Source organism: Hyla sarda, chromosome 2 (assembly GCF_029499605.1).
Source record: "Hyla sarda isolate aHylSar1 chromosome 2, aHylSar1.hap1, whole genome shotgun sequence".
Lineage (NCBI taxonomy): Eukaryota > Metazoa > Chordata > Amphibia > Anura > Hylidae > Hyla > Hyla sarda.
In genome coordinates, this window is record NC_079190.1 from 294,358,952 (window position 1) to 294,383,656 (window position 24,705).

Consider the following 24,705-nt stretch of genomic DNA (forward strand, 5'->3'; position numbering starts at 1 on the left):
GAAAAATAAACCAGACTAGGCCTTAATCACCCCATAAGTATAGGAATAGGTACACTCACTAAGGTGCTGCTGGTACCGTGGACGGAGTTTTTGTTGCAACTTCAGCTGAATCCTGCCTGGGGTCCTCCTTGGATGAACTCATGATGGTATCACTGGCCGACTTGTAAGCTGGCTATGCTGCCACAAGGAGGCCTTCTGGAAGTATGGAGGATGCCTAAATACTAAATACCCACAGTTCCTCCGCTAACAGTTCTGGCCCTGATGCGCTGCTGCACCAGCAACTAGAGCTCCCACTTGGTGAAGTTCCCCGGAGCAACCTGTGGAGCCAGACTTCAACCTCCCCAACTAGGGAGGTATGCAGGGTAAGGGAAACCCCGAAACGATGGGGATTTAGGCTGCCTTCCCTCAGCTTCTTCTTAGTCCATCTGAGACAGGGACTCCTGCTCAGCTAGGCTTCCTTAGGGGACAGGAAACACACAGAGGCTGGAGAAGAGGGTTCTTTTTATCCTCAGCTTTCTTGTTCCTAGGGGCAGAGTCCCTCTCAGGTGGTGCTGTCATGGTGCTGGGGAAAGGGACGTTATGAAGCTGGAAAGGGTACAGAGGCGCACAACTAAACTAATAAGAGGCATGGAACATCTTAGCTAAAAGGAAAGATTAAAAGAATTACATTTATTTAGTTTTGAGAAGAGACATTTAAGGGGGGGATATTATCAACTTACATAAATAAGCACTGTCAGATTCAAAAACTTTTTATATGTTGTACATCTTGACAAAACATCAAGTTTTCTAATATACTTCATAAGAAAATTGTATTTCCTTTTTATAGAAATCATTGCATATAAAATCATGGCTTTGTCCAAGCTGAAGCAGGATGGGCTAGCATTCCTCTCTCCTCTCTTCTGCCTGATAGGACAGGCAGAGCACAGGAGTCCTATCAAAGAGGAGAGCGCACAAAGGAGTGCTAGCCCACCCTCACTTACTGGACTTTATCCATGTCTGTGATTCAGATTAAGCCATGATTTCGTAAGCTATGATTTCTATAAAAAGGAAATAAAGTTTTCTTATGAAGTATATTAGAAAGGGTATATTTGAAAGGTTACTATTTTCCCAAGATGTACAACATAAAACATTTTTTTGTATCTGACAGTGCCCATTTAAGTATATAAATGGTCCGTGCAAAAAAAAAAAAAAACTATGGGGAAAAACAGTTCCAGGTAAAACCCCCTCAAAAGACAAGGGGGCACTCCCTCCATCTGGAGGAAAAAAAGGTTTAGTCTCAAGGGCAACAAGCCTTCTTTACCATAAGAACTGTGAATTTATGGGACAGTGTCTCAGAAACTGGTCACAGCAGGAACAGTTGATGGCTTCAAAACACGGTTAGATATATTCCTAGAGCAAAATAACATTAATGCTTATGCAGAAATAGAGCATCCTCTCCCCTTCACCTCCTTGGTTGAACTTGATGGACATATGTCTTTTTTAACTATACTATGTAACCAAAAAAGGCATTAGATCTAAGAAAGTAAGTTACTGCTGTCCCTATAATAATAATAAAAAGCTGTGTCTTAGGGTACACCCACATGGAATGGAAAACATAATTTTCTTGTCTTGAAAAGTTCCACACCACATGGGTGTAGATTCTCAATGCACAAATCAGCAGCATTTTTCAGTTGGGATGTATCCGGAGAGACATAGAGGCTCATGACAAGAACATAGTTTTGTCTCTGTATAAATCATTAGTCAGACAACATAAGGAGTATTGTGTCCAATTTTGGTCACCTGTATATAAGGACATGGCTGAACTGAAGAGGGTGCATAGGAGGCCGACAAAGATAATTGATGGTATGGGAGGATTACAGGACCAAGACAGGTTATCAAGCTTGGGGTTATTTAGTTTGGAGAAAAGACACCTTAGGGACGATCTGATCACAATGTACAGATATATGAATAGACAGTACAGAGATCTTTCCAGTGATCTTTTTATACCTAGGCTGGTATCCATGACATGGGGCATTCTCTATGTCTGGATGAATGAAGGTTTCACCATCATCACAGAGATTCTTTACTGTAAGAGCAGTGAGACTATGGATCTCTCTGTCGCATGATATTGTGATGTCTGACTCACTAAAATAGAGGGGCCTGGATGTTTTTTTACAGAGTAATGACATTACAAGTTATGGATACTAGATTTATGGGATAGAACGTTGATCCAGGGACTCTCTTTGTATCAACACAGTAGGGTCTTAGGTTGCACTCTATGGACTCTGGCCTTTTTTCAATCTTACAAACTATGTTATTTTGGACATGCCCTGTACCAGCAAAGTAAAGTGGTTGCATATAAATAATGATAATAAGATCTAATATAAGTGGGAAACAGTAAAGTTCTGTCAGAGGAGTAAGAGAGGGAACTCAATCTTTGACAGTTTGTTTAATTATTAAACCTCCTCCACAGTCTGATATTCAAATATCTTTTTTTTCTTTTTAATTTGAGTATAAGGCCATTTTTAAATGGTTAAACATACACTGAACGCAATAAAAATATAATACATACATACTATAATTTAAATGCTGAGCATTGTCCTTGGGTAGATGTAGCCATTAATTCATGCTTGCCTTCATATAAAAAGTGTATTAAGGTAGTTTCAAATAATCATACACAGGAATTTTGGAACACCAACATGGTACTTTAGTATTTGAAAACGTAAAGCTGAAAACATGCGGTAAACTGTGTACAACACAATATCCATTGGATACAAAATATATGTGATACCAACCTATAATGTTGCAAGAAATTTTGGCAGTTCTGTACAATAGCTTCTAATTGAACCTACTGAAGAAACTGGTAATCCGTCTGCTTTCTGTTTCAGCTTTCCAAGAAGAATAAATGCTGAACATTAGTAGGCTTAAAAAGCACGTGTTTGTTTGGGTCAACATAAAACCAAATATACATTTAGACCTATAGTTGAAATATTCAAGGGTGTGACTGTTGCTCTTGTAAATAGTCTAGTCAGGTCATTTTGTAGCATTTGCGGAGCCTAACTATATAACTAAAATTGAACCTGATTCATGTGTTCCGAGTCCCTAAATCCATGCATTTACAGCCATAACCACAAGCATATTTCAAAAGGCAAAGGATCCAAATGTGCACGGGCCATGGCGGTACTTGTTTCATTGTTCCAGAGGAGTTTTTTTTTATTTTTTAAGTCTTTCATATAAATCATTCACTGGTATTGCTGGTAACTACCAAAGGGGGATGCTGGACTTAGCTGGGATGAATCTTCTGGTATAGGTGGACCTTAATATAGAAAGAGAAAAAAAAACACGGTAACCCCATCAACCTTCATCAAAGCCTGAGTCAACTTGCACTGTTTTAAATTAACAAACTGAAGAAAAAAAATGAGAACTATATACAAGATTTTTTCCCCATGTTTTAAAAGCAAGTTTAAAACATGTCTGTGTGGCTGCACCTACCATTTACAAACTGTGAAGAGGCGAATCGTGTCAGCAAGATTCCTGCACCTTCTATTAAGGCCAAAAGAATTCCACCCATTGCAGCAGAGCCAACCATGGCAACAGGACCATCTGGGAAAATAAGTCAGTAAACTGAGTATCCTAGTAAAGTACACAGCAACATAATTTATATTTCAACTAGTTATTCCCGTCTAGCTGAATATTCGTGGAGTATTTACTTTCTTTTGGGTCATGTGTTCTCAAGGGGAACCCCTGGAAATTACGTGTTCTTCACAGTGGGTACCATATCAGCTACTAGAACCGCCTGTATGATGAAACTGCATTGAATGTTCTACACGTTCTCCACATAGGGGAATATCGCAGTTACCGATTATCAGAATACAGGTCCTGTCACACAGTTAGGGTGCATTCACACCACGTTTTTGCAATACAGTTCCCGTATATGTTTTCTATGTGAAAACTGTATGAAATCGTATTGAAAACCGTATGAATTGACTCTCCATTGAAAACCGTATGCCAAAAGATGCATCAGGTTGTGTCCGTTTTTGCATCCTGTACGGTTTTGTCTGTTTTTATTCCTGTACCCAAAACCGTAGTCTACCACGGTTTTAGGTCCGGTTGAAAAACTGTATTAAACCGTATACGTTTTTTTTTTTTAACATGGGAGTCAATGGGAACCGTACAGAACCATATGTGCATACAGTTCCATCCGGTTTTCACCATACGGTTTTTGACTTTGCAGTTTTTTTTCTTGGAATTTCAATCAAACAAGTAAAACTTTATTCAAAATGGAGTGAAAAGTTAAAAACGTATACTTTTTTTTCTTAAAAAACGGATGCAACCGGATGTCATTTTTCAAACTGTATACGGTTTTTAACTGTATACGGGTTAAAATTTGTACACACGTTTTGATACAGTTTAGTCAGGTTTTGAGGAATCCGTTTTTCCTCAAAAACCTGATACGGGAACTGTATTGCAAAAACGTGGTGTGAATGCACCCTTATACTGGAGATGATGCCTCAGCCTTCCTGACTGAATACCTAAGGTCTCTTTGCTTATTTAGGAGAATATAAAAGTATTTATTATTACAGCATCCTCCCAACAGGTAATGGCTCTAGCTGCCCATGTGATGTGTGCTGATGTTTCATAAGATTGATAGCAAAGAAGATTGAAAGGGAAAGAAGGATAAAATCTAAAAGGCAAGATGGTTACAAATAATAAGCAAAGAGGAGGGTGGGCTACAACACAAGAAGGTGCAAAATACATAGAAAAAGTTCAGATTGTGATAAACAATTGGGGGGAGGAGGGGGTATGGATTCAGAATGGAAACGTTTTGCTGGCCTTCTTCTCTAAGCTACACTACAAAAGCAGCAAGTTTGATTAAAATAATTAAACATTTTATCATACAAATGTAATAGTGAAAACCACACACTGTGTTAATCCAGATACTTACTTCTGGCAGCCAAAATTGCGCCAGTCATAGCCCCACTTGTGATAGAATTCCACGGATCTTCCTTCCCTCGTAATTTAACCATACTGCAATCTATCATGGAGAACAGACCACCCCACACTGCAAAACTACCTAGAAAAAAAAGATATATATATATTGTGCATACTATTTTGCAGAATGTAGGCAACTTTCTATACATCTCCTGTAAAAAATATATATATATATATATATATATATATATATATATATATATATATATATATATATATATACACACACACACACACACACACACACACACACACACACACACAATTATGTATTTTGATTCCAGAGGGTTGCCTAAACGTTTCACCAGTAAAGTATTCCATCAGCACAGGATTTCAGCTTTTAGATCCTTGGTCTCCAAACTGTGGACTGGCTGTTGCAAAACTACAATTCCCAGCATGCCAGGACAACCAACGACTGTCTGAGCATGCTGGGTACTCCGCCCCTTGACATCTTATCCTCTATCCAAAGGATATGGGATAAGATTTCTTATCGCGGGGGTCCCGCTGCTGGGAACCCCCACAATCTCTCCTTGCACCCCTATCATCTGGTGCACGGAGCGAGTGACCTTCATGCCTGATGACTGGTGAGGCACTCCCTGCCCCCTTAATGCAAGTCTATGGGAGGGGGACATAGCAGCTGTCATGCCCAATCCCATAGACTTGCATTGAGAGGGCAGGGCCATGACATCACAATCCTCTTGCCCCTGCATTGTCAGTCATCAGGCACAGAGCAAAGCAAGCTTAATGCACCAGATGACGGGGGGCTGCAGGAGAGATCGCAAAGTTCCCCAGCGGCGGGACTCCCGCGATCAGACATTTTATCCCCTATCCTTTGGATAAGATGTCTAGGGGCAGAGTATCCCTTTAAGGACAACCGTTTAGAGACTACTGTTCTAAATGGTAATAAGAATAGTTTCAACTACTGAAAACACACTGGATTCAAACTGGTATGTCAGTAATACAGTAAAACTGAAACATCGCAGTATTTCAGTATGACAATTTTACGATATCTCTGTGTTTTGGCACAATCACCTCATGCTTGGAAATCCATATCCGGAAGACACACGAAAGGTAAAAGGTTACTCAGTAAGTGGCTGTGGTGACTACTGCCCCACCCTGCAGGCTTGGATACTGATATCGGCCCTCATTTACTTAGAAAATCGGGTTGTAAGTCTATGTTGCTTTCTAACCCGACTGCTTTTTTCCCCTGATATTTATTATTATGTCGCATCCTGTTTGTCGCACGTGCGTTTTGTTGGTTTTGGTTTCCAACTCCTCTGAGCTGTCGGGAAAAAATCCACAACAATTCAACAAATTCGGGTTGGAAACCTTTATAAATACATGGGAAAGCTCAGAAATGTCGGGTTACGCCCCTTTTTCGGGTTTGGGAGAATCCACGTCGGGAAAAAATGTTGCATTGTGTCGCAGACTGGCGCACGATGTCTGCGACATGGCGCAGACAAAGATGCGACAAAAAAACCCGACAAAAGAAGTCGGGTTTAGAATAGTAAATAAGGGCCATTATGTACACATACAACACCGAAAAAGTATGCTTTTTTTGTGTGTGTGTTATATTCACTTTTGGCTATTATTCCAGTTACCTTCACTGGTGGAGACATTTTCTATCCCAAGGTCATTATGCAGAACAGTCAAAGCTTATGTCTACATGTAGCTTTCAAAGCAGTACTCCAACATTACATATCAAACTACATAGTATATTGCATAGTACTACTTAAAACTAGTTGTCAGGAATTTAGAGACTTCCAATCAACATACGCAATTGGAAAATTCCGGATTAAATCTTACCTCCTAATTGTGGGGCCCGGGTTCGGATTGCTACAAAGCTGCCCTTCATCCGGTGCTTAACACCCTAAAGATGAAATGGAATAAGATTACCATTTTTCCCAGATCTATGAATTCAGAAATGTTGCAGAGTAAAATGTACACTAAATACATACATAAGATGTGGTTTCAATTGCAGTGATGGCAAGGACAGATGGTAGGTTCCAGATCCCAAACACTAAGGCATAATCTAAAATTACCTATGTAAATTGTTTCTCCAGCACTGTAAAAATACAGTTTAATGCAGCAACATTGATCAACCATAACATTAGTGATTTCAGCAGTGGACAGGGGGTAAACACTGGCACTGTGACCGATCAGAGCTAGGAAATCCTACACATAAGCTGGGATGCACCTTTCTATCATAGTCAGCATTAAACAGATCAGACAGGAGAGAGCACAGAGGAGTGCTATCAGACAGGAGAGAGAGCACAGAGGAGTGCTATCAGACAGGAGAGAGCACAGAGGAGTGCTATCAGACAGGAGAGAGCACAGAGGAGTGCTATCAGACAGGAGAGAGCACAGAGGAGTGCTATCAGACAGGAGAGAGCACAGAGGAGTGCTATCAGACAGGAGAGAGCACAGAGGAGTACTATCAGATAGGAGAGAGCACAGAGGAGTGCTAGCCCACCCTCACTTACTGGACTTTGTCCATGCCTGAGCTCCAGCTTGGACAAAGCCATGATTTTATAAGCCATGATTTCTATAAAAAGGAAATAACATTTTCTTATGACGTGCATTAGAAAGGTAAATGTTTTGCCAAGATGTACAACATATAAAAAGTGTACACATATATATTTTTAAATTTGACCGTGCCCATTTAAGCAGATAACCCTGTCCACCAGATGTAATATCTTGAACCACTTTTGGTGGGAAACACCCCACAAAGACCTGCCCCTTGTGAAAGACAACTATTTTTCCTGCTTCTGACACAAACTTTAAAAATTGTCTTCTTAATTTCTGCCTAATACATCTCACCCCTTGAAAGGTGCCATTGTCACGAGATAGTAAATGTTACATGATTTTTACCCAATGTTATGGCTGATTGGTGTTGCTGTCATTCTGAAGAGCTGTTACTCTTTTTCTTCTGGCCAATGTATAGTATTTGTTTTCTGGGTTAAAGGGGTTATCCAGGAATAGAAAACAGAGCTAATTTCTTTCAAAAACAGCTCCACCTCTGTCCCTAGGTTGTGTGTGTTATTACAACTTGTCTCCATTCACTTCATGGAACTGAGCTGCAGAACTATAGACAAGGAGCGGTTTCTGAAAGAAATTAGCTCTGTTTTTCTATTTCTGGATAACCCCTTTAAGTTACCTACATTGCTTAAAAAAATACTACACTCCCAACAGAAGCACAGCTCTTTACTGTATGCTACTGGGATCAGAATTTTTCAGTCTAAGAGATCATAATCTCTAAACACCAGCACATCACATTTGTTGGCGTTCTGATGACTTACATTGTGTACATTTTTCCCAAAACACTATTCTTACCTGAGGAGAATTCCTGAATCCTTTGATGGACTGAAAAATGCCTCCTCCGATGATGCCCATGGTAAAGGCCCCGCCACAGTCATCTACAATCCTCCAAGGACTAGAGAAAGACAAGAACACAATTGGTATATATAATATAATTACAACTGGCAGTACCACAACCCTCTGCCTTTTCACGGCAGAAGTTTTTTAGTGGCATCTGGGTTCTAAGACCCCCATAGATTGCTAAAAGAACTGAGAGAAGCAACCAGCTAAACCCATCCCCAGGAGCAAGAAGAGAACAGGGAGAAACAGTGTTCAGCAGAGGGCTTCTACCGCTTGTCCTAGTGATCAGTGGTGGTCTCAGAACACCAAAATCTTTGGTATATCTCTAGATCATATCTAGACCGTGACACTTTAAAGGAGTACTCCGGCGTGCACTTTTTTCCTTTTATCCCGTCCGGGCTGCAAAATAAAAGAAAACACACTTTCTCTTACCTGCCAACGAGCCCCCGGGCTGTATCCTTCTTACTTCCTGTTAGTCCGGCACTTCACACGGAGCTTCAGCCTCGCAGCGATGTCCCGCCTCGGCCAGTGATAGGCTGAAGCTCCGTGTGATGTGCCAGGCTAACAGGAAGTAAGAAGAATACAGCCCGGGAACGAACACCTGTACCGGAGTGTACCGGAGCTCCGGGGGCTCGTTATCAGTTAAGAGAAAGTGTGTTTTCTTTTATTTTGCAGCCCGGACGGGATAAAAGGAAAAAAGTGCGCGCCGGAGTACTCCTTTAAAGGTACATTTATATGTACAGAATAAGCTGCAGATATCAATGTAATTAAATAATTAAACATAGCATCAAACCTGCAGCAGATCCCGTATGTGTGAATGTACTCTAAGGGTGCGTTACCACACGGCGTATACGCAGCGCAAAATTTAGAGGCGGGGCAGTGTGCTGGCGTGACTGACGCACGGCTCCGCCTCCAAAACTCACTGCACACATAGGGCTGCCGCCAGAAAGCCCTGTGTGTATAGTGAGCAAGGAATACGCAGCGTATTTCCTGCTGCTGCCGTAAATTTTGCGCAGCATGAAATACGCTGCATATACGCCGTGTGGGAACGCACCCTTAGGATGCATGCACACATGATTGAACATAGCTTTAAATCTTACACTGAAATCTCTTCACCAAATTATAAGGCTCCAGTCATATATGAATCCACAAATACTTTATTTTGCCCCATGAAACATACATAGATAATGGAAGAATAGGCAATGTAGTACATGCTGCTAAGGTGCATACAATTATTGCATAAGGATTTATAAAGTGCCACCCCGTAGGTGGTCCAGAACTCCTGATGGCATTTTCCCTGTTGATTTTTTCCATTTTGTGCTTACTATTCTATTCTCAATATATTGTCTCTTATTTCATGTATCACTGTCTGGCTCTTACAGGACATTGTCCGGCTGTTGCCAAGGCTTAGAACATGATTTGCACTTCATGGATCACTACGCAATAATTGTATGCACCTTAGCAGCATGTACTACCCTTATGTGCACCTGTATGTCTTCATTGCCTATTCTTCCATTATCTATGTATGTTTTTAATTTGGAGCTTTATAATTTGGCAAAGGTATTAAAAATTGGGCCCAGTGATTTTCATTCCTGGCAGTGTTTTCTTTTTGGAGTAATTACACTGAAATTTGCAGCAATAAATATGCAGCAGATCCAGTACATGTGAATACATTAGTTGTGTCAGTTCCCGTGTCCATATTATTGCTGCAGATTTGCTGCCTATTAACTTCAATGGGTAGCAAAATCTGCAGCAAATGCACACATGTAAGCATACCCTTAGGGTCAGTTCACACCACCTTGTTTTTTGCTGAGATTTGCTGCAGCAAATATAAGTGTCCTCTGCATATTTAAAATTGTGTTCAGTCATTTAGTTTACATTGAAATCTGTAGCATAAAGTGTACCTATCATTAGAAAAAAAAATTGTATATTTTTGAGTGATAAAATTATAAAAATGCTGTCTCTGCATCTATTACCTATGTTTCTCTGTAAGGAGACCAAACACAGGAAGTGAGGGAAGGACACGCAGGGCTCTGTGCAGGCTCCTGGTTTGTCAATCATTCTGATGTGTGAGCAGGGAGCGCGTTACAGGGCCCCGCTTGCCCTCAGCGCGTCACAGGGCCCCGCTTGCCCTCAGCGCGTTACAGGGCCCCGCTTGCCATCAGTGCTTGCCCTCACTGCACAGGGCCCCGCTTGCCCTCAGTGCTTGCCCTCACTGCACAGAGCCCCGCTTGCCCTCAGTGCTTGCCCTCACTGCACAGAGCCCCGCTTGCCCTCAGTGCTTGCCCTCACTGCACAGAGCCCCGCTTGCCCTCAGTGCTTGCCCTCACTGCACAGAGCCCCGCTTGCCCTCAGTGCTTGCCCTCACTGCACAGAGCCCCGCTTGCCCTCACTGCACAGAGCCCCGCTTGTTCACCCACACTTCCTGTATTTTGCCTTGTCCCTGCAGGGACAAGACCGCATTTCATTTTTTCAGTCAAAAATATACACATTTTTTTTACATTAACATTTTATATTAGAGATGAGCGAACTTACAGTAAATTCGATTCGTCACGAACTTCTCGGCTCGGCAATTGATGACTTTTCCAACATAAATTAGTTCAGCTTTCCGGTGGGCTGGAAAAGGTGGATACAGTCCTAGGAGACTCTTTCCTAGGAATGTATCCACCTTTTCCAGCCCACCAGAGCACCTGAAAGCTCAACTAATTTATGCAGGCTAAAATCATCAACTGCATCAACTGCCGAGCCGAGAAGTTCCTGACGAATCGAATCACTGTAACTTCGCTCATCTCTAGAGATGAGGAATGATGTACGGTATCACTACTCACCTCCCCAGGCCGTATAATATACAGGGGGGCATAGTGTACACGTGTATACTATACAGGAGCCGGGAGTCCTGTCACCAGACTGACAGGACTCCCTGCTCCTATAGCCCCTTTGTGTGGTATACAGAATATACAACTATCTATAGATCGCTGTATATAGGGAGAGATTTATCAAAACCTGTGCAAAAGGAAAAGTTGCCCATAGCAACCAATCAGATTGCTTCTTTCATTTTTCAGAGGCCTTGTTAAAAATGAAAGAAGCAAGCTGGTTGGTTGCTATGGGCAACTTTTCCTCTGGAGAGGTTTTGATAAATCTTCCCCAGTGTATACAGAAGAGCAGATCCCCTTCCCTTCCTCGCTCCCTGCCGGGTCCGTTAATCTCCGCCCTCTTGTGATGGCATCATTAGGGGCGGAGTTACAGACCAGAGCCAGGCTGGTAAGTATGAGGCTCTGTTCACATTGTACGTTTTGTATAATGTGAACAGACCCTTCTGTCAATGTCTTCCCAGACAGGGAGACTCCAGCTATTGCTAAACTACAACTCCCAGCATGCCCAGACAGCCAAAGGCTGTGCATGCTGGGAGTTGTAGTTTTGCAACAATTGGAGGCTCTCTGTTTGGGAAGACATTGCATCTCCCCAGCGGAGAGCACCAAAAATGTCCTAACCCATTTTGTTTTTTTTTCTTCTTCTCGTTTCAGATCCCTGTATGCAGAGGATTGCGTCGGATTTGGGTGGATTACGGCGATGAACAAGATTTTTTTTCTTTTAATAAAATGATTAACGAGGGCTGTGGGGGAGTCTTTTTTTTTTAATCGAATTTTCAGGTTTAGTAGTGGAAGCTGTCTACTAAGCCGGGCTTAGCGTTAGCCCCATAAACAGCTAGCGCTAACCCCCCCAATTATTACCCCAGTACCCACCGCCACAGGGGTGCAAGGAAGAGCCGGTACCAACAGGCCCGGAGCGTCAAAAATGGCGCTCCTGGGCCTAGGCGGTAACAGGCTGGCGTTATTTAGGCTGGGGAGGGCCAGTAACAATGGTCGCCCACCCTGGTAACGTCAGGCTGTTGCTGCTTGGTTGGTATCTGGCTGAGAATAAAAATACAGGGTGCATTTTTATTTATTTATGAAAAAAAAATGCATAGGGTTCCCCCTTATCTGTTGAACAGAACCTCATACTTACCACTCTAACTCCCGTCTGTAGCTTCCACTAGGGGGCGGAGCTACACGGACCAGGCAGGGACAGAGGCAGGTAAGGGGATCTCCTCTTCTGTATACACTATATACAGCTATCTATACATAGCAGTATATTCTGTATACCGCCCAAAGGGTTAACCTACACTGTCCAGCAGAGGGGGGGGGGGGGGGGAGTAGCGGGGTAGGTGACAAGCTTGGACTACAACTTCCAGCATGCCCTTACAGTAAGGATATGCTGGGAGTTGTAGTGGTGTGGCGCGGGCAGGTGACAAGGAAGCCAGGGAAGCGGGCAGCTTGTGCTCCGCTCGCTAACTTCCCAGCAGAGAAAATGAAGTTACGGCACTGTAACTACATATTTCCCCCTGGCAGCTGTGATTGGGCAGGAGGTCTGAACCAATGACAGGGCTGCCCGGGAAATATGAGATTACAGTGCTGTAATTTCCTTTTCCTGACATCTGGCTCCTCTCCCCGTCCACATCTATCACCTGCCCACTAGGTATCGCAGAACTACAACTCCCAGCTGTAATAATGCAATAACTATTAAGTGGGTGATAGATGCAGGCGGGTGGCCAGGGAGCGGAGCTGCGACTTTTTAAAAATTGCTGTCAAAGGCAAGTTTGTAAGCCAGGTCTGACCTGCCTTAACCTTACGACTTTTATTTGCTTACGTGAGACTTTCGCAATGATAAATTCCTGACCACTGCAAACCTAAAATAGCTTAGGTAGGGCTGATTGGGATTTTTTGCTTACCCACAAAAGTCACACAAAAAAATTGCTTAGGCGCACGTGCGACTTTTTGTGCGATTTCTGTAAAAAAAAAAAAAAATGTAAACGCTTAAATCCCTTGATAAATGTCCCTCAAAATCTCCAGTAAAACAGCATAAAATAAACCAACATAACATAACTGCTGTTTCTTATACTATATGGCAGTGCTTGCCAACCAGGGTGCCTCCAGGTGTTGAAAAACTACAACTCCCAGCATGCCTGGACAGCCAAAGGCATGCTGGGAGTCCAGCTGTCCAGGCATGCTGGGAGTTGTAGTTTGCTGTCCAGGCATGCTGGGAGTTGTAGTTTTTCAACACCTGGGGGCACCCTGGTTGGGAAGCACTGCTATATGGACACACAGTATCTGGACCATGTCAGGAGAGTCATGTGAACAGAGCCAACCAATAAGCCTTTACCCTTGTACAGTAGAGGTCATGGGTCATCACGCCGGCAGGTGACAGGTATTACTATGCCTACTAGAAGTGGGTGATAGGTTCGCCTGACCGTAGGTTATGCTCTATAGATCGGGAACGTGACGTAACAAGTTGTAATCCGTCATTGGGGGCGCCGCTCATATAACCTCCAGACAGGAGGCCCGGCATTATGGTCACACATGAACCGCAGCCCCGCTGTCCCCTACTGTCGCGGTGTAAGGTCCCACAAAGCCGGCGTGTCCCTTACCAGGGCTCCCGAGTGTACTCCTCCATGATGTCTGCGAAGGTCGAAAAGAGGAGAGACAGGAAGCACGCAGAACACGTGACCGAGCCGACACGTTATCCATTGGTTGTTTAGATCTGTGACGTTCACGTCTTTGCTACCATAGAGACAGAAGGCTTTCCGTATCAAGCGAATTATATGGCCTTAATTGAAGAAACTGAAGTTGGTTTCTTATTCGTCCAGTTTCTTATACATTACTGACAAATAAACCTTTTCTCCTCATATTCCTCTGCAGTAAACCAGTTTTTTTTTTATACATTACTGTTAAATATTATTTGGCAACAATCATAATAATAATAATAATAATAAAAATAAAAAAAATTATATATATATATATATATATATATATATATATATATATATATAGATTGTTTGTGCTTTTACTGAAAAAAAAAACACCAAAAAAAGAAAAACAATATTAACCCCTTAAGGACTGAGCGTTTTTCCATTTTTGCACTTTCGGTTTTTCCTCCTTACGTTTAAAAAATCATAACCCTTTCAAATTTGCACCTAAAAATCCATATGATGGCTTATTTTTTGCGCCACCAATTCTACTTTGTAATAACATCAGTCATTGTACCCAAAAATGTACGGCGAAACGGAAAAAAAAATCGTATATACATTTTACTTTAGACACGGCGTTCAACTTTGAACGCCGCTTCTAAAGGGTTAATAGCACGCGGCACCGCGATCAGTGCCGCGCTCTATTAGCCACGGGTCCACGCTGTGGCCCCGCGTTATAGAACGGGAGTGGACTCAGGACGTACAGGTACGCCCTGAGTCCTTAGGGGGTTAAACAATGGATGAAAAAATATGCATTTTGAATAAGTAACTGAGGAATTTAAAAGGTTAAACTCTGTTGGGCCACTGACTTAAAGGAGTAGTCCAGTGGTGAACAACTTATCCCCTATCCTAAGGATAAGGGATAAGTTTGAGATCGTGGGGGTCCGACCGCTGGGGCCCCCCACGATCTCCTGTACGGAGCCCCGACAGCCCGCGGGAAGGGGGCGTGTCGACCTCCGCACGAAGCTGCGGCCGACACGCCCCCTCAATACAACTCTATGGCAGACCCGAAGTGCTGCCTTCGGCAATCTCCGGCTCTGCCATAGAGATGTATTGAGGGGACGTGTCGGCCGCCGCTTCGTGCGGAGAAACTTAAGGGGTTAAACGCTGTTGCGCCAGTGACCTAAGGGTGGATATAGAAAGAGTAAGGGACCCTCCATAATACCCAACTGTATCCAGCCTGGCCCAAACTGTGGATTGGCATGAAAACAAGTGCCAACCTTGCCAGCAATATACATTTTTTAACATTTTGAATGAGTAACTGGTGATTTTAAGGGGTTAAACGCCATTAGGCTAGTAATCTAAGGATGGAAATATAAAGAGTAAGGGCCCCTCCACAATACCCAACTGTATCCAGCCTGGCCAAAACTGTGGATTGGCATGAAAACAGTTGCCAACTTTGCTAACTATATATATTTTCAGTATTTGAATAAGTAACTGATGAATTTATGGGGTTAAACGCTGTTGGGCCACTGACCTAAGGGGGGGGGGGAAATATAAAGAATAAGGACCCCTCCATAATACCCAACTGTATCCAGCCTGGCCCAAACTGTGAATTGTCAAGAAAACAGGTGCCAACCTTGGCAACTATATACATTTTTAGCATTTTCAATGAGTAGCTAGTTATTTTAAGGGGTTAAACACCATTAGGCCACTGACCTAAGGGTGGAAATAAATAGAGTAAGGACCCCTCCATAATACCCAACTGTATCCAGCCCGGCCAAAACTGTGGATTGGCAGGAAAACAGGTGCCAACCTTGCCAGCCATATACATTTTCTGCATTTTGAATAAGTAACTGATAATTTTAAGGGGTTAAACGTCGTTGGTCCACTGACCTAAGAGTGGAAATAGAAAGAGTAAGGGCCCCTCCTTAATATTCAACTGTATCCAGCCTGGCCCAAAGTGTGGATTGGCAAGAAAATAGGTGCCAACCTTGCCAACTATATACATTTTTAGCATTTTGAATAAATAACTGGTGATTTTAAGGGGTTAAACGCCATTGGGACACTAACCTTATGGTGGGAATTTAAAGAGTAAGGGCCCCTCTATAATACCCAACTGTATCCAGCCTGGCCCAAACTGTGGATTGGCAGGAAAACAGGTGCCAACCTCGCCAACTATATACATTTTCTACATTTTGAATAAGTAACTGAGAAATTTAAGGGGTTAAACGCTGTTGGGCCACTGACCTAAGGGTGGAAATAAAAAGAGTAAGGACCCCTCCATAATACCCAACTGTATCCAGCCCGGCCAAAACTGTGGATTGGCAGGAAAACAGGTGCCAACCTTGCCAGCCATATACATTTTCTGCATTTTGAATAAGTAACTGATAATTTTAAGGGGTTAAACGTCGTTGGTCCACTGACCTAAGAGTGGAAATAGAAAGAGTAAGGGCCCCTCCTTAATATTCAACTGTATCCAGCCTGGACAAAACTGTGGATTGGCAAGAAAACAGGTGCTAACCTTGCAAACTATATACATTTTCTACATTTTGAATAAGTAACTGGAGGAATTTAAGGGGTTAAACGCTGTTGAGACACTGACCTAAGGGTGGAAATAGAAAGAGTAAGGGCCCCTCCATAATCCCCAACTGTATCCAGCCTGGCCCAAAGTGTGGATTGGCAAGAAAATAGGTGCCAACCTTGTCAACTATATACATTTTTAGCATTTTGAATAAATAACTGGTGATTTTAAGGGGTCAAACGCCATTGGGCCACTAATCTAAGGGTAAGAATATAAAGAAATGTAAAATATTTTACGTGTACGCCATTGACCGTGCGGTTAAATTAAAGGGGTATTACAGGCAAAAACTTTTTTTTATATATCAACTGGCTCCAGAAAGTTTAACAGATTTGTAAATTACGTCTATTAAAAAATCTTAATCCTTCCAATAGTTATTAGCTTCTGAAGTTTTCTGTCTAACTGCTCAATGATGATGTCACGTCCCGGGAGCTGTGCATGATGGGAAAATATCCCCATAGGAGCTGCACAGCTCCTGGGACGTGAGTCATCAGAGAGCAGTTAGACAGAAAACAGCAACTCAACTTCAGAAGCTAATAACTATTGGAAGGATTAAGATTTTTTAATAGAAGTAATTTACAAATCTGTTTAACTTTCCGGAGCCAGTTGAGATATATATATATATATATATATATATATATATATATATATAAAACGTTTTGGCCTGGAATACCCCTTTAATGATATATTTTTATAGTTCGGACATTTACGCACGCGGCGATACCACATGTTTATTTTTATTTACACTTTTATTTACTTTTTTTTTTTTTTTATGTGAGAAGGGGTAACAAACTTTTGTTAGGGAAGGGGTTAAATGATCTTTATTAACACTTTTTTTAAACTTTTTTTTGCAGTGTTATAGCTCCCATAGGGACCTATAACACTGCGCACACTGATCTTTTACATAGATCACTGGCGTGTATTAACACGCCTGTGATCAGTGTTATCGGCGCTTGACTGCTCCTGCCTGGATCTCAGGCACGGAGCAGTCATTCGCCGATAGGACACCGAGGAGGCAGGTAAGGGCCCTCCCAGTGTCCTGTAAGCTGTTCGGGATGCCGCGATTTCACAGTGGCGGTCCCGAACAGCCCGACTGAGCAGCTGAGCAGCTTTGATCACCGCGTCTGAAGGGTTAATACAGGGCATCACCGCGATCGGTGATGTCCTGTATTAGCCGCGGGTCCTGGCCGTTGATGGCCGCCGGGACCGACTCGATATGACGCGAGGACACCGCGTGACCCCGCGGCATATCACGGGAGCCGGCGGAGGACGTAAATATACGTCCTTCGATGTTAAGGGGTTAAAGAAGTGGCTTGGACAGGTTCTTTTTACGAAAGCCGCTAAGGGAGGGGGGTTGTAGTGTGGTATAAGAAAGATTATCAATCTGAAGCCGAGAACCAATTAGGGAATCTAATGGTGTATGAGAAATTAGCTTTAAATCCCACTATTAAAATCAAATAAAAACTATGTTCACTTTTGCGCAAATATACAGACAAGAGAACTATCTCCGAAAAAATAGCATCAAAATTTATTCCTGATAGCACCAAATATATACTGATATACACCCTAGGTGTATAAATCGCTGAGCCATCCCCATGGTTGCCCTATTGTGGAAAGAGTTGGCTCAGTGACAGAGGCACTATCCAGCTATCTTGAGTGGTTGTTGTCCCCCCTATTGAAAGAAATGCCCACTTATCTGAGGGACACTGGGGATCTTATCCATGTCCTTGAAGGGTTTTCATGGCAAGAAAATTTCCACCTTGCATCAATTGACGTGAAGAGCCTGTATATCTCCATCCCACATGAGGCGGGTATACAGGCTGTGCAGGAAGTGTTACAAAGCTCAGATAAATCCTCGGATTTCATTGACTTTGTTGGTGAAGCATTATTATTAATTCTATAAAATAACACTTTCACATATGACGGAGATTGGTATACACAGAAGTATGGCACGGTGATGGGTACGCCCATCTCGTGCACATACGCCAATCTATTTCTTTCTATATTTGAGAGAAATTATATTTTTCATCCTCGAACCGCTATGTCAAGCACATAAAATTATTTATGAGGTTCGTGGATGATATCTTCGTCATATGGGACGGAACGCAACAAGAATTTTTTTATTTTGTTTCTGAACTTAATCGCACCAACAAAGTCAATATGACCTTCACATCTCAGTTTGGAGATCAATCCCTCGAATTTCTAGGTGTGAGGGTCTACATAGAAGAAAGGAATTTGCTAACATATGGATATAGGAAGCCCATCTCCAAGAATGCTCTGCTACATTTTGAAAGCTCACACCCCCTAATACATGAAAAGTAGTATCCCATATAGCCAGTTCATTCAGCTTAAACAAATTAATAAGGATAATAATTATTTCTTGACTCAAGCAGAGGAGCTTAAGACTAGACTGATTGATAGGGGGTACCCAGAGAATTTGATAGATCAAGCTCTTGAAAAGGTGAAGAAAATAGAGAGACAGACACTTCTTTCAAATAAGAAATATAGGAATGCAAGGGATGGCCAACCTAAAAAGGATCCGAAAATTTTATTTACATTTGCTAATTCCCCTATGAACCATATTATCAATGAGATACTCCGTAAAAAATTGGTACATAATCCAACACGATCAAGAATTGTCTAGAGTGGATGTTTCTCGCCCTCTCGTTACATTTAGGTGGAGTAGAACCATTGGTAGTACTCTAAAAGTAATTGAATGAAAAGAAGAAAAAAGATGAAAGTAAAAATTCTAATTGGCTGAAGCAAGTGGTTCCCATAGGTAATATGCAATGTAAGGATTGTTCAGTATGCAGTAAAAACTTAGCTCAAAAGACCTTCTCAATTGGTGCTTGTAAAATTAATGTATGACAGCTAAATTACCTGTAAAACCACTTTTGTGGTGTATTGTATAATTTGCCCTTGCAGGTTCTATTATATAGGGAAAACAAAAAGGAAGCTTCACTTACGAATAAAAGAACATCTAAGATCGATTAAAACAGGAATAGGAGCTCTAAGATTCGTCACACATATGCAAGAGATCCATGCATGTAATGTAAGGAGCCTAAAGTTCACCGGCATTGAAAGAGTGAAATGTCCAGAGAGAGGTGAAAATAGGCCTTCTCGCACGCGCAGAGGCGTGGTGGATTATACGAGCCGATGAATATGCATACGAATATGAATAAGGTTCATTTTTGTAGCTCACCATATTTGTTGTTGGTTTTACAATTTTTTTGAGTATTGTCATTATATGTTTTATACATATTTTGTATATTTATATGTCTCACATGGAGTGGGTGTGTACTACTTAAATAGGAAAACGAGCAACAGGAAGCTGTCACCAGAGCCTGATGAAACACCAAATGGCGTGAAACAGTGGCTGTCGTCCGAGTGCACGCTCCTGCCATCCAGCTCTGCTCGTGTCTTGGGGAGATGTCCTATCCACGTTTTGATTGAACTTTGAAATAATTCATTGCAGCAGGATTTTCAGGTGTGTGCTCCGTTTCCTTCTTTTTGTTCCTGTTACAATTCCCTATTTAGATGAGTGGATAATTCTAGCCAGGTCTCCAGAAGAACTTCAGTTCCACACCTCTCTTCTAGCTCTTCTGCAGAGGTTGGGATGGCTAATAAATTGGGAACATGAGGCTTTATATCTCCACAGCCAGAAGGACAGTGTGATGGACTGACCAGGGACCTCTCAGTATCCCCCTCCACCAAGAGCGACTTCTCATTCCAGATGACAAGCCCCAGCATAACACAGGCAATATCCCTAGGCAGAACTAGAGATTATGGCATCCTCGTACCCAAAGAACCAAGCACTAAGTGGACCGTGTGCAGAATGTGGAATTTACTAAGCTCTTCTTCACTTTGCCCTCTTGTTGAATGGAGAAGCTGTGAAGATAAGAACCGACAACATGGCGTCGGTATTTTATATAAACAAACCGGGAGGAACAAGATCACTTACACTTCTTCAGGAAGTGGGAAAGATCTTTCGGTGGGCAGAAACCAGGATTCTCAGATTATCCGCTGTTCATATCAAAGGAGTCCAGAATGTCATGGCAGATCGCTTGAGCCGCAGTCTTACAGCCCAGGGGAATGGTCTCTAGACCAAGAGTCAAGCAAACTTTTAGAAATGGTGTTCTATGAAGAAGATTGGTGCCTCTAATCCTTCTATTTCTGCTATTCTAGACTTTCTGCAAGACGGATTCAACAAGGGACTTTCCCTAGCTCCATCAAAGTTCAGCTAGCAGCTTGATCAGCTTCCTTACATATTAGATTTTTGCAGGATTCAGTGGTTAGATCCTTCATAGAAGCTATCACAAGACTACGGCCAAGAACAGTTAGACTTGTTTCTCCTTGGGACCTGGCATTAGTCTTACAACAGTTGTGTGTTCAACCTTTTGAACCTCTGGACGAAGTGGATCTTAAGTTCCTCTCTCTTAGTTCTCCTTCTTGCAGTTACAACTGCCAAAAGAGTGGGTGAACTTCAAGCTTTGGCCTCTTCTGAACCCTATACAGTTCTTCCTGAGAAGGTTCTGCTGAAATTTCTTGCATCCTTTCTACCCAAAATTGCATCATTTGCAAATATCAACCAGGTAATCTCCCTTCCTCAGTATTTTCCAGAATCTAGATCTTCAGAAGATAAAGATTTATGTAACCTTGACCTGGTCTGAAGCTTAAAGTCTATCTGGAAAGGACTAGGTCCTTTTGGAAGATGGAGAATCTCCTAATTTTATATCAGGGATCTAAGAAGGGATGCAAAGCCACCAACAGTCTCTAGGTGGATCTGTAAATGTATTGAACTCTGTTATTAATCTAGAGGTCTTGTTCCACTAGAATTCATGTAGGCTCATTCCTCAAGATCGGTTTCCACTTCCTGAACAGAACGTAGTTCTGTTCCCCTTGAACAGATTTGTCAGTTTGCTACTTGGAGTACCCCTTTGACTTTCATTAAATATTACAGGGTTAATACTTTCTTATCCAGCAAAACTTCTTTCGCTAGGTCTGTTTGGAATTCTGCCAGGCAGGTAGACCCTCCCTAATGGGGTTATACTTGCTATTTCCCCGTATTGTGTTGCTGGGGGACAACTGGGAAGACTAAATTTAATTTGATAATTTGTTTTACCTTAGTCTCCTCATCAGCACAACCTTCCCTTCCCTATATTTAGTTTTTTTTCTTATTGTTTATGTGAAAATTACTTACTGTCCTTGTGTGGGAGGGACCATATATAGGCACTCGGGGAAATTCTTATTAGTTTTTTTCATAAAAAAATTCCCTCATCCTATTAGCTCACAGGGGCGGAAACACCCCATATTGTGCTGCTTGAGGAGACTAAGGGAAAACTAAATAACAAATAAAATGTAGTCATGTGATTGACAAACGGCCACTAGGTGGCTCTGTTCTGTTCCCTGCGCAAGTCAAACAGTTAGTTTGTTCTCCTCCTGCCTTGCAGCAGACCAAACTCAGGAAGTTCGTGTGAGGCATGGCGAGGCACAGCTCTCGCAGGCTTTAGTGACATCCCGCCTGCTGGGGAACACCCACTTTCTCCTGGGGGGAGCTCACACAATGTGAGCAAGAGGAAAGGTATGCAAAACAGCTTTTTAAAGCTTAGAAAAAACATTTGTAAGGGCAGGAGGGGTGTTAGGAGTAGTTAGGAAATATGATCCCTAAAAATAGTTCGTTTAGAAAACATGGTTTGATGACAGGTACTCTTTAAAATATAACATTATTGAAATTTAAAAAAAAATAATAAAGAAAAACGCCATAATTGCTGATTTTTGGTCACTTAATATATTAAAAACATAAATAAAAAGTGATAAAAAAAATCACACCTAAACAAAAATTATACTGATAAAAATTACAGATCAATACACAAATAATGAGCCATGTATATGGAAAAATAAAATTTGTGGGGGAAGAATAGGGCAATTTAAAGTATACTTATTTTCATTTAAAAAAATAACAAAATAAAGATAACATGTAATTTTTACTGTAAAGTGCACTGTGTGGAAATAAAGCTGGAGGCTTGAACATAAACATGGCAAATAAAGTTTAATATTGATAAATGCACTTGGGCCATAAAAACAAAATATACAGTTATGAGCTAAATAATAAAATATTAGGTAAAACTTTCTAGTGATCTTTTTTGTAATTATAAATAATTATAACAAGGGGGCATCCTCAACATCTAGAAGAAAGAAGGTTTTATCATCATTACACATGGGGATTCTTTACCATTCTCTGCCACATGATCTTGTGATGTCTGACTTAGTAAGCAAGTTCAAGGGATGCCTGGATGTTTTCTTTAAAAAAAAAATGTAATATTACAAGTTATAAATATTAGATTTTAACGGTCCTGGATGTGGATCCTCTAACCTGTGTGGCAGATGACATGGGCCGTATCGGGGGCGGAGTCTAAGGTGCAGCTGGTCTTCACCAGAGCCCGCCACAAAACAGGACGGGCTTGCTGCGGCAGGTGACACCCAGGTCGCTACCCCCGATATGATTCAACCACACAGGTAGCTGGGCAAAAACGAGGTACAGAAGGGTAAAGCAGAGGCATGGTCGGACTTAAAAGAAAGTCAAGGCAGGCGGCAAAAAACGTAGCAGAAGGGTCAATAAACATGGGTAAGGCAACAGACAATAGGGAATGCTTAATCTAAGGTTAGATGAAGATCCAGCAGGAAGGAAAGGGAGGAGCTGCTTTATATAACATAGCAGTAGTGCACTGGCCCTTTAAATTTTAGGCACCCTAGGATGTGGGGGCTCGCGCCCGGGAACCAGAGGTGAGAAGCGGGTCGCGATTCGTGGCCCGGACAGGAGAGCGGGGAGGTGAGCACTCACCTTAACAGTGCCCCCCCTTTTTGGTCTCCCCCTCTTTTTGGAGGACAAGAATTTCTGAATGAGGTCTCAGTCTAAGATATTGTCCTGCGGCTCCCAAGACCGCTCCTCCGGCCCAGATCCTTCACAATCCACAAGGAAAAAACGTTTTCCTCTGATAAACTTAGAATCCAAAATCTCTTTAACAACCTAAACATCAGAAGTACCTGAGATGGGAGTAGGAGAAATGTCTTTTTTAGAAAAGTAGGAAAGAATGATAGGTTTCAAGAGGGAGACATGGAAGGAATTGGGGAACCCCAGAGAAGACGGCAGATGTAGAGAATGCGGCATGGGATTTAAGCGTTTCTTAACTTTATTAGGACCCAGATATCGAGGACCTAGTTTATAACTGGGTACCTTAAAGCGGATATACATGGAAGACAACCAGACTTTCACCAGGAGACAACTAGGGAGGAGAACGACTTTTCATGTCCACTTGAGATTTCATAAGAGACGTGGCATGTAATAGAGAGTGACGAATCTTCTGCCAGATGGTGGAAAAGTTTTGAACTTGCTCATCGACCATAGGAACTCCAGAAGAAGAAGACAAGGGAAGAGGAGGACGAAGATGAAGTCCATAAACCACAAAGAAAGGTGATGTCCAAGTGGATTCTGTATCTCTATGGTTGTATGAAAACTCTGCCGAGGGAAGTAACTCAACCCAGTCGTCTTGACGAGCAGAAACAAAATGGTGAAGATAGTCTCCTAAAACCTGGTTCACCCTTTCGACCTGTCCATTGGATTGTGGGTGATAAGCTGAGGAAAAATCCAACTTAACCTGGAGAAGCGAGCAGAGGGCCCGTCAGAACTTGAGGCCGAACTGGACTCCACGGTCAGAGACAATATGAGAAGGCATTCCATGTAAGCGGAAAATGTGGCAAAGGCAAAGCTTAGCAAGCTGCGGTGCAAATGGAATTCCAGGAAGTGGCACAAAATGAGCCATCTTAGAGAATCGGCCCACTACTACCCAGATGACTGTATTGCCGCCAGAAGAAGGTAGGGCAGTAATAAAGTCCATAGCAATATCTGTCCAGGGAAGCTCTGGAACTGATAGAGGCTGTAGCAGACCTGCAGGTTTAGTACGAGGGGTCTTGTCCCGGGCACAGACCGAACAAGAACAGACAAAATCTACGATATCCTGTTTTAAACTGGGCCACCAATACTGTCTGGAGATGAGCTGCAAGGACTTACGAATGACCGGCCAGAAGAGAGGAATGACCCCATTTCAAGACTTGGAGTCTTAGACAGGGAGATACATAAATCTTTCCAGGAGGCAGGTTCTGAAGACTTGCTGGTGCTGCAGAGATGAGACGTTCAGGAGGCATAATATGTGGAGGTAAAGATTCCTGGTCAAGAGCATCAGAAGATCTAGAAAGTGTCAGCTCGTAAATTCTT

At 42.3% G+C, this 24,705-nt stretch overlaps 1 protein-coding gene across 3 annotated transcripts in view; it reads right to left on the bottom strand.

The window, feature by feature from the left end:
- Positions 1-2,409: 2,409 nt before the first annotated feature.
- Positions 2,410-24,705, bottom strand: part of TIMM17A (translocase of inner mitochondrial membrane 17A) — a 30,286-nt gene continuing 7,990 nt past the window's right edge. Inside the window, exons 1-6 of one of the 3 annotated variants that reach the window (XM_056557513.1) lie at positions 13,814-13,975; positions 8,305-8,404; positions 6,778-6,841; positions 4,925-5,053; positions 3,472-3,582; positions 2,410-3,295 (exon numbers count right to left, since the gene is read on the bottom strand). In XM_056557513.1, coding sequence (XP_056413488.1) covers positions 3,222-3,295; positions 3,472-3,582; positions 4,925-5,053; positions 6,778-6,841; positions 8,305-8,404; positions 13,814-13,839 — 504 coding nt within the window. In that variant the 5' untranslated portion in view covers positions 13,840-13,975 and the 3' untranslated portion in view covers positions 2,410-3,221. Of the gene's footprint in view, positions 3,296-3,471; positions 3,583-4,924; positions 5,054-6,777; positions 6,842-8,304; positions 8,405-13,548; positions 13,686-13,813; positions 13,976-24,705 lie in introns of those variants that run through there. The other 2 variants (XM_056557514.1, XM_056557515.1) reach the window with 2 other exon arrangements.